General features: G+C 35.1%; 1 protein-coding gene across 1 annotated transcript; it reads right to left on the reverse strand.

Moving 5' to 3' along the window:
• Window positions 1-2,887: 2,887 nt before the first annotated feature.
• Window positions 2,888-10,410, reverse strand: LOC130216603 (uncharacterized). Its single transcript, XM_056448496.1, has 4 exons — window positions 10,059-10,410; window positions 8,517-8,852; window positions 7,169-7,299; window positions 2,888-2,902 (listed from the first exon to the last, which is right to left on the reverse strand). Exons 1-4 carry the CDS (start codon window positions 10,408-10,410, stop codon window positions 2,888-2,890), a joined length of 834 nt encoding a protein of 277 aa, XP_056304471.1.
• Window positions 10,411-10,720: the final 310 nt, after the last annotated feature.

Here is a 10,720-nt window from a genome sequence, read left to right on the forward strand (position 1 = left end):
TTTGCAAATTTTAAAACAGTTTATAATTCAGCCTCCTCCAAACCAAAACAAATCAGTTTATTTACCAAGTTTCTTCACCATTCTCTTCAGTATCAAAGTGTTGCTGTGTTGTTTTATTGGCAGCCTGTTTTAAGACTCTCTCATGACCCTCAAAGGAATGCTACTTGGAACACCAGCAGCACCTTCCTGTTGTGGAAAATTCAGAAAATAAAATAAATTATTAGACCTGATATAGAGTTTCCTGTGTTTCCTGCTGTTGTTTATGGAATACTTTTCTTTTTTTGTCCCTTGACATTTTTTTCATCCATTCATTAATTTTGTTTTCGGCTTAGTCCCTTTATTAATCTGGGGTTGCCACAGTAATAATAACAATAACAATAAAATGTATTATTAGGCACATTTACCTCACCCTTGACCTGTTCCAAACCTGTTTGAGTTTCTTTGTTCTGTTTAACACACAAAAAACATATTTTGAAGAATGTTGGAAACCTGTAACTATTAACTTCCATATTTGTTTCTCCCACTATGAAGGGCAGAAGCTGTTTTTCCCAACATTCTTCAGTACATCATCTTTTGTGCTCAACACAATAAAAAACAGGTTTGGAACAAGTCAAAGGGGAGTAAATGATGGCAGAATCTCTGGGTAAACTATGTCTTTAAATATCACTTACAATTTTATTGCATATACAGTTGAAGTCAGAATTATTCGCCCCCTTTTGATTATTTTTTTCTTTTTTAAATATTTCCCAAATTATGTTTAACAGAGCAGGGAAATTTTCACAGCATGTCTGATAATATTTTTTCTTCTGGAGAAAGTCTTATTTGTTTTATTTCAGCTAGAATTAAAGCAGTTTTAATTTTTTAATAGCCATTTTAAGGACAATATTATTAGCCCCTTTAAGCTGAATTTTTTCCCCAATTGTCTACAGAACAAACCATCGTTGTCATGATTGCCATCAATCTATGTTGAGAGATTGCTGGTGAACTACAGACCCATAATGAACTACAATTCCCTACATTCCGCTTTGCACACACTGGACTCCATTTTCATTAATCACACACACAGCTGAAACCCGTTATCATGAATTGTTTGGACTATAAATACATCTTAAGTATGTGAGTTCATTATGGAGTCTTTGTATGTCATATGGATGTTATGTTGCTGTTCCAGAGTCTTGTTCGAGTTTTGTTTGTTTTTTCTGTTTGTTTATGTGACACTTTGTAAGACTTCACGAAGACTGTATCATTAAAACTGCACTTAAAGGGACTTCCGGTTATGGCGCGCGGCTGTTAGGTCATGTTGATTTGAGCTGACGCTAACTTTCTTAAAATTAATCCTACAAAGTGTCCAAAACGTACCACAAGTGTCCACAACGGTTTAAACCCAAAGGAATAACCCGACATCCGACTATGCCACCAAAAAACGTAAAGCCGGGACAACAGCTGAGATCTCAACCGCAAACGGGCTCTGGCAACGAGGAACAAGCAAGCAAGCTAACAGCTAGCGAGCAGACTGACACTAATGACAGTGACTCGACAAACTCAATTCTCTCGGCTATCCAGTCATTAAGAGATGACATGACTAAGCAATCGTCCGATATGCTTGAAGCCATTAATGGTTTAAAAGCAGAGCTTATATCACATTCCAAAAGAATCGGTGAGGCCGAGGACAGAATATCGCAAACGGAGGAGGATGTTACTACACTTCGGCATAAGGCTAAGAAGCTGGAGCAGACGGTTGAGACATTAACCAACAAGATTCAAGACCTGGAAGATCGCGGGCGCCGTTCAAATGTAAGAATGGTCGGCCTACCTGAAAAAGCAGAAGGTTCGGACACATGCGCTTTTCTGGAGGACTGGCTCCCCAAAGTATTGACAGATTGCTTTTCCAAACCTCCTGTAATCGAACGGGCTCATCGGGTGGGCCAAATCAACGCGAACCGTCCCAGGCCAATAGTGATGAAGTTTCTAAACTATAAAGACCGCGAAATAACACTAAGAGCAGCCAGGAAATTAACAGAGCTACGCTACGGAGATCAGCGAGTTAACCTGTTCCCGGACCTGTCAGCGGAGACTCGTCAACGCCAACGCTGCTTCGACGGAGTAAAAGCTCAGCTGAAATCCATGGACATCAGGTACGGAATGCTTTATCCTGCTCACTTGATAGTGACCCATGCTGACAAGCGGCAAATCTTCAAAACCGTCTCAGAAGTGGAGGAGTTCATCCGAGAGCTGAAAGCCACCAAGTGAATAAAGCTAAATGGATAAACATTTGAACTATAATACCGTTTAATTTTCAAAAGGAAAATGACTGACATTACTCATCTTGACCTCACCTGCCAAAACTTTGAAAGCTGAACTTGGCTGTCATAAATCTCTAATTACACAGGTACAGACTTGTAAACTTCAGATTCCTTTTCTATATTGGTATTGTTTTTTGGTTATTCCTCTCAGTTTCTTTTTTCCTTAATAAGGGTAACGTTTTTGGTTATTCCATATTATTTGTAGCGTTTTCAAGTTGGCCACACATTCACATAAGGTTGCTCCACATATTGTGGATCTATTGTTTTCCATAACCAAAGTTTAGAACAGGGGTTCTATTTGTGCAGGATGTTCAGGGAAATGCACAGTTTTTTTGTTCGGGTACTGTGTATATATTGTGTATTTTATTTATTTAATTTTCTTTTTTTCTTTTTTATGTATTCTCTTTCTTCAAACAAACAGTCAAATTATTGGTTACAGAAACCTATTACTCCACACAATTTAAGCTTAGATATCTATGTTGGAGATAAAACTTAGTAGCTGGAATGTAAGGGGACTGAATAAGATAGTTAAATTGAAGCAGGTACTCGATAGGATAAAACAATTGAAGGTTAACATATTATTTTTACAGGAAACCCATCTGTTGAGTGAAGACACAAGTAGAGTTTCAAAAAGATGGGCAGGACAAGTTTTCTCCGCTCCATATACTTCTCATGCTTGGGGGGTTATGATACTTATTCACAAATCGGTTCCCTTTCAGCTACATAAACAACATGTCGATCCGCGGGGTAGATTTATAATTCTTAATGGTTTGATCGCGAGCACACAAGTAACCCTAATAAGTATATATGCTCCCAATGATGATGATCCTTCTTTCTATCAGAACTTTTTCTATACAATATCAACATTCTCCGGGCAGTATGTAATTGGAGGGGATTTTAATTGTGTACTGGATACACAGCTAGATCGTTCTACAGGTATAGACAGCACCCACCAAAAATCAAGAAAAATAATTAAAAACTTTATAAAAGATTTAAATTTAACAGAGGTCTGGAGAAATTTGAATCCTAATAAAAAGGAATACTCATGTTTTTCAAATACCCACAAAACCTACTCAAGAATTGATTATTTTTTAGTATCTAGCTCTCTGTTAAGTCAAATAGACAGATGTTGGTACGATAGTATTTTACTGTCTGACCATGCTCCAATATCACTTATAATACAGTTTAGTAACTTAAAACCTACCCCATTTAGATTTAGATTCCAAACAACCTGGCTCCAAAGTTCTAAATTTGTAGATTTCATAGGCAAAAGAATAGAAGAATATTTTAGTATTAACACAAATCAGACAAGTGCTTCTATAAAATGGGAAGCCTTTAAAGCTTATATAAGAGGCGAAATAATGAGTTACACAAGAAGTAAATCCAAAGAATATTATAAAAAACTAGGGGACCTCGAGCAACAAATTAAAGAATTGGAATTACAAGTTTTTGATAATGACGACCCCGAGAACAAAAATAAAAAGCTACTTTCGTTAAAAGCACAGTACAATGAGCTGACTAGCAATAAAATAGCCAAAAACTTGATGTGGTTAAAACAGTCCTACTATGATCAAGGTGAGAAACCTGGAAAACTACTGGCTTGGAGGATAAAAAAAATACAAACAAACAGGACTATAAATTCTATCTTGCTAGATGATGGACAAATATCGTCAGATCCATTGGAAATCAATAATGCTTTTAAATTATATTATGAAAACCTATATAATTCTGAATGTTTGAATACATTAAATCAAAACAGTTTTTTGGATGAACTTCAATATCCTCAGTTGGCAGAAGAAGAGAAATTAGGTCTGGAAAACAATTTAACTATCGAAGAACTGATGGATGCAGTGCAAAGTATGAGTAGTGGAAAGGCACCAGGGCCGGATGGCTTGCCAATTGAGATTTATAAAACCTTCTCTGGAAGACTAATGCCCCACCTTCTGGAAATGTATACTGAATCATATGAAACTGGAATTTTGCCCCCCTCACTAAGGTCTGCACTAATTACTCTAGTGTTAAAACCAGGTAAATCCCCAACAGATAGAGCATCCTATCGGCCAATCTCACTCATTTCCTGTGATACTAAAATATTATGTAAAGCTTTAGCTAAAAGAATTGAAATTCATATGCCAAAATTAATAAGGGATGATCAGAATGGATTTGTTCTTGGTAGACAGGCCTTTAATAATACTCGTAGAGTTCTAAATATATTACATAAAAAACAAAATGCTAAAGACCATGCAATTCTGTCTTTAGATGCTGAAAAAGCGTTTGACAGAATTGAATGGAATTATTTGTTCGAGACACTTAAAAGATTTGGATTAGGAACAAAATATTTAAAATGGCTTAAACTTTTATACAATGAACCGGTAGCCCAAGTAATAACAAATAACAATATTTCTAAGCTATTTACTTTGGCTAGAGGTACAAGACAAGGGTGCCCGTTATCACCTTTATTGTTTTTATTTGCAATTGAACCTTTGGCCATGACAATTAGAAGAAGCCCAGACATCAAGGGTATGAAGATAGGAGAGAGAGATCATCATATATCTCTGTTCGCAGATGACATTGTTCTATTTCTAACTAATTTGAAGAAGTCCATTCCAGCACTTACAAATGTTATGGAAAAATTTGGCAGATTCTCGGGCTATAAAGTCAATAATAGTAAAAGTATTCTGTTATTACTAAATGATCAAGAGAGAAAAGCCCCTTTGACTTATACACAATTTACTAATGAATCTGGGGGTTTCACATACTTAGGGATTAAAATAACACCTGATATAGATAATATAGTCCCCTCAAATTATGATCCTTTACTGAAGGGAGTTATAGAATCTTTGGACAAATGGAACACAATGCCTATTTCCATTGCGGGACGTATAAGTATAATTAAAATGTCGATCTTGCCTAAATTTCTATACCTTTTTCAATCTATCCCTCTTCCATTACCTGACATATTTTTCTCTACCCTTAAAAAAGACTTTACTAGGTTTATATGGAATAATAAACGCCCCCGGCTACGTCTATCCCTCCTCTACCTACCATACGATCGAGGAGGGCTTCAAGTGCCAAACATAAAATTATACTACTGGGCGGCACAGCTTCGAACAGCTATGTTTTACTTTTCTACAGACTGCCCATCCTGGGTTGATATTGAAAAAGTAGAATTGCCACTCCCTTTACAATCATATATATACTCTGCAGAAGTTAAAATACTTAAAAAATCTACCCTTAACCCATTTCTAAGAAATACCCTGTCTGTTTGGCATGAGGCCCATTTCTTTTTGGAGGAGAAAATATCAATTTCCCCCTTCTCACCAATATGGGGCAATAATTATTTTATACCTGGAAGAAGTGACATGGGGTTTAAAAATTGGCAGATCAAAGGATTATGTATGGTAAAAAACCTGTATGAAGGAGGTACACTCATGACTTTTCAGCAGTTAGCTTTAAAATATAATCTTCCACCAAAACATTTTTTTAAATACCTTCAGATTAGAAATTATATATATTCAAGAATTAAAACCTATTCAGAACCCCAACTCTCTATACTAGAACAAATTACTTTAAATCACATTAACGATAGAGGAATGTTATCCATGTTTTATAAGACATTGCTGACTGGACTAAAGGAAAGCTCCCAATCATATCTTTCAGCATGGAAAAGAGACTTACAGGTAGATATCACTGTTGAGGAATGGGAACGTGCCTGTTTTTTGGCTCAAACCCAATCTATCAACACTAGATGTAGAATACTACAATATAAATGGTTGATGAGGACATATATGACCCCGGTCAAATTACATAGGATTAATCCTAACAAAATGTCAAGATGAAATTGGCACATTGTTTCATTGTATGTGGGAGTGCAGAGAGCTGCAAATATTCTGGAAGGAGGTTCTTGATGTGCTTTGTGAAATGACAGGAGAACATATTCCTATGGAATCAAAGCTGTGTTTATTGCATATATATCCCGAAAATGTGTCTGTAAATGCATGCAAAAAGAAGCTCATAGATTTTAGTTTAATACAAGCTAAACGTGTGATTGCTTTAGTATGGAAAAACATCCAGAGACCTGATCTTTCACAGTGGATTAAAGAAATGACTAATAACCTTGCACTTGAAAAATTAACATATGGAATAAGAGGTAAAGCAGAGGTCTTTAAAAAGGTGTGGTCCTCTTTTATGCAATTTGTAAATAGATAAAGTGGAATGGTATGTAAAAATGACTGTTATTTGGATTCCAATATTTTTATTTAATTTTGATTTACATTTGTGAAGGATATTCTGCAATCTGTAGTTTTACTTTATTTTTCTGTATTTGTATATATTATTTTATTTTTTTATCTTTATTTTTATTTTTACTTTTTGGGAGGGGAGGAGGAGGGGGGTGTAGGGGTGGGAAAGTCTATTTTGTAATGATATAAAAATTGATTTCCTGTAATGTTCATGGGAGTTTTGTAACAAAAATTAATAAAAAAAACAAAAATGGAAAAAAAAAACTGCACTTAAATCCTACCTTTTGTCCTCGTCTCATCATCGCCCTGTGACAATCGTTATACAATAACTTGCCTAATTACCCTAACCTGCCTAGTTAACCTAATTAAGCCTTTAAATGTCACTTTAAGCTGTATAGAAGTGTCTTGATAAATATCTAGTCAAATATTATTTACTGTCATCATGACAAAGATAAAATAAATCAGTTATTAGAAATGAGTTATTAAAACTATTATGATTAGAAATGTGTTAAAATCTTCTCTCTGTTAAACAGAAACTGGGGAATAAATAAACAGGGGAGCTAATAATTCTGACTTCAACTGTATATATATATACTTGTTAAATCAGTTGTGTGTAATACTTACATTCTGTGCTGCTGTTCCACCATTCCTCTGGCGAAGATGATAAATCACACCAGCAACAACAGCAGCAACAACAACCAGCCCAACAACTGTTCCTGCTATTGCACCTCCAGACAGATGTGAAGGTGGAGGAGCTGAAAACAAACAGTGATTATTATCAGTGAGTGAAGGATCTTAAATTCAGTATTTAACAACAGCTTTAAATCACATTCACACTTCTCTGCTTTGGTCATCAGGGGGCAGTTTCAATAAGGTGGTTTAATCAAAACTCTGAGTTTAAACTTTGAGTTTAATTTCTCTGAGATAGAAAACTCATCAGGATAAGGGATAAGGGAGGATTAGCTGGTCTTATAACATCAGATGGGAGAACTGGCAGAATTGTAGGTTATTGAACTAATAGGGTATTCATTTTCCTGGTATCCCATGGGCAAAAGTAAAATAATAATAATAATAATTATGTGTTTTTTCTAAGTGCAATTAACATACTTTCTTAGCAACAGATCTTATTTAAAGTACAAATAGCTCTAGATATCAAATTACTCAAGATATAATAAAATATCTTACTCAATTTATATTTATACCATGTAAAAGTAGCATTTTTTTGCAATAAGTGTAAATCATAATAATAATAATAATAAATAATAATAATATGCTATTAGAGGTGTATACTATTTATTTTTATCAAACAGTCATCAGGCAAGTCCACTTCTTTTTAACATTTACTTCATTGTTACTGAAAAAACATTTAATGTTATACAAGATGGTAAGAAGTGAGAAGAGTGATTTTGGCAAATGCTCAAACCCAAATTAATCAAATATTAATTGCTCGTCACATTAATGCCCACAACACTGCAGCTGATATTCACCTGTGTTATATTTAATCTTATAGGAAATGCGAAGGCAGACAATCAAAACACTCTTGCTACAGATTTGCATTAACAATATATTTTTTTCCACACTGGCAGCTTTAAAAGACCATCACAATACAGTGAAATAAATAGTGTTCACCACACACTCTCAGAAATATAGGTACGCAGGTTGTCACTGGGGTGGTACCTTTTCGAAAGGTACAAATTTGAACCTAAAAGGTCCATATTGATACCTCAAGGGTATATATTAGTACCTACAAATTTTAAGAGGAACACTTTTGTACTTTTTAGGTACTAATATGTACCCTTGAGGCTAATATGACTAATATGGACCTTTTAGCTACAAATTTGTACCTTTCGAAAAGGCACCACCCCAGTGACAACCTGCGTACCTTTTTTTCTGAGAGTGCTGTATACAGCCCTAAACATTTCAGGCTAAAGTATAATGAGTTGTTTTCATTTTGTTTTTAAAAAATACTCACAAATGATAGTAAGACTGATTATCTTCTCTCTGGTGATGCTGAAACGTCCGTCACTCCTGGTGAAAATCTTGAATGTATAATCTCCAGAGTCTGTGATGCTGGTGTTCTGGATGGTCAGAGATGCAGATTCATTTTCCAGTTTCAGTCGGTCTGTGAATCTCTCTTTACACTGAACATCAGCGCAGATCTGACTCTGAACTCCAGTGATCTCAGTGATGAGAATGTCATTAAAAAAACACTTCAGCACAACAATCAGGTCTCTTCTCACGCCAGGATTAAGAGTGACAGATTCTCCCTGGTTTTTCTTTACTTGATTATAATGAGCAGCAGGATCATCTAGAAATCAAACCAAAAGATTATGAGATTATCTTTAGTAAAAATAATGAAGAAAAAAATATATAAAACAGAATGTGGTGACATAATTAGATGCTGTCATCTCCATCTTAATTATTATGAATACAATTATCTTTTAAACATTATTATCATCTCCATAGTTTGCATTGCATTTTAATAACAATACTAAAATGGCACTTTTTTCATTGTTAGAAATACATTTTGTTAGAAATGCTTATGTTTTATATGTTTGTTTCTACGTTTTTTTATAACTCCTAATTTATAGCACTTAATTTTTGCATTGACATTTAATATCTCTTGCTCAATACATTATGAACAGCAGCTACACTAATTATTTTCTCTGTTCTCTTTTTCCACCTACGGATGCCCATCCTGAGGCCTCTACAGATTGTGCAGTACCAGTGATGGAATTCAAGACCAACGAAAAGACGATGCCAACCATCGAGGACCTAAAGGACAACACATAATCCACGAGTTCACACTTACAGATGTTTAAGAATAAAGCGTATTTGGCGTGCTGTCCAGGGAGAGGGCTCTGAGCTCGGGGAAGACACCCCAACTCGTGTTATTCCCCTGATCGGGGAACAGAGAGAAGTTGGGGTTCGAGCAAAGTGTCTAGCCCGGCCCCAGAACGCTCTTCCCGGATAGGTAATGTTTAAAAGGGGTGGTGGAGGGATGCTAAAGTCGTGAGATACTGCAAGAGGACAGCTTTGGTATTTATAGGGGTTTGGTTTAATACTGATCGGATAATACAATGATTGTCAATGATGTATTGAATTGATGAAACATCTGCATGTGCTCCTCCTGAAATGTGTTTATAAAACATCACAAAGAGATGATGCGAACCATAGAGAACTTTGAGGACAACAAATACACTTTATTAAACATGTACGCATAGTCATCACCGATGTGATATAAAATTGCAGGCTAACTGTTTATATTTAATAACTTGTGTTTGCTTGTAACTTTAACTTAATCAGATTGTAATGCAATAATGTGCACCTTTTGTAAAGCTGCTTTGATACAATAATTATTGTAAAAAGTGCTATACAGATAAACTTGAACTGAATTCAGTTGATTATTATTATTATTATTATTATTATTATTATTATTATTAAATAAAGTGGTTCCATCAATGTAATCTAAATATTTTACATGTAACTTTTTAAACATACACAAATAACTCACCATGGACAGTAACATTAAAGATCATTTCCTCATTGTCACTGACCAGTTCATAATCTCCAGCATCTGTGTTTCTGATGTTTATGATCGTCAGAGATCCAGTCTGATTGTCCAGCTTCAGTCTGTCTCTGAATCTCTCAGTGCCATTATTACACTGAACATCTGTACACATATCACTGACATCTCCATTGAGTTGAGCGATGCGGATGTCATTAAAATACCACTTGATGTATTCATGCTGTTGTTTTATAACACCAGTGTGTAGAGTCACTGAATCTTCTTCCATCACAGACACCAAGACAACATCTGCATGAACACCCGTCACACCTGAAGAAAGAATTGATACAGTCAACATAAGTCTAAGAAAAGTATACAATAGTACTGTATATCATAGATATTGTAAGTAGATAAACATGTATAATGTCTTAATGTAACAAGCAAACAAATAAGCAAATCTTCATTCAAAAGAATTTAATGTTAAATTAATATCAAGCGGCAGAAGTACGAAAAAAAAAAAGATAAATATAAATAGCCTATAATAAAAGTAAAGACAAAGCCCACATTGGACGCTTTTTGTCAGAAAGCCTATTATAGGAATTTACGTTGAAAATCATGCATGGTCAGTTATACATGATGCACAACAGCACGGTATGATTGTCAATCAT

The sequence above is a fragment of the Danio aesculapii genome, chromosome 22, assembly GCF_903798145.1.
Source record: "Danio aesculapii chromosome 22, fDanAes4.1, whole genome shotgun sequence".
Lineage (NCBI taxonomy): Eukaryota > Metazoa > Chordata > Actinopteri > Cypriniformes > Danionidae > Danio > Danio aesculapii.

Bases quoted from the DNA above. Each gene is read 5' to 3' on its own strand.
- LOC130216603 (XM_056448496.1), bottom strand. From the start codon at position 10,410: ATGTTGACTGTATCAATTCTTTCTTCAGGTGTGACGGGTGTTCATGCA. The intron at 8,853-10,058 runs GTGAGTTATTTG...TTTGATTTCTAG, and splicing joins CTTTAATGTTACTGTCCATG to ATGATCCTGCTGCTCATTAT. The intron at 7,300-8,516 runs GTGAGTATTTTT...GTTTGTTTTCAG, and splicing joins AATCAGTCTTACTATCATTT to CTCCTCCACCTTCACATCTG.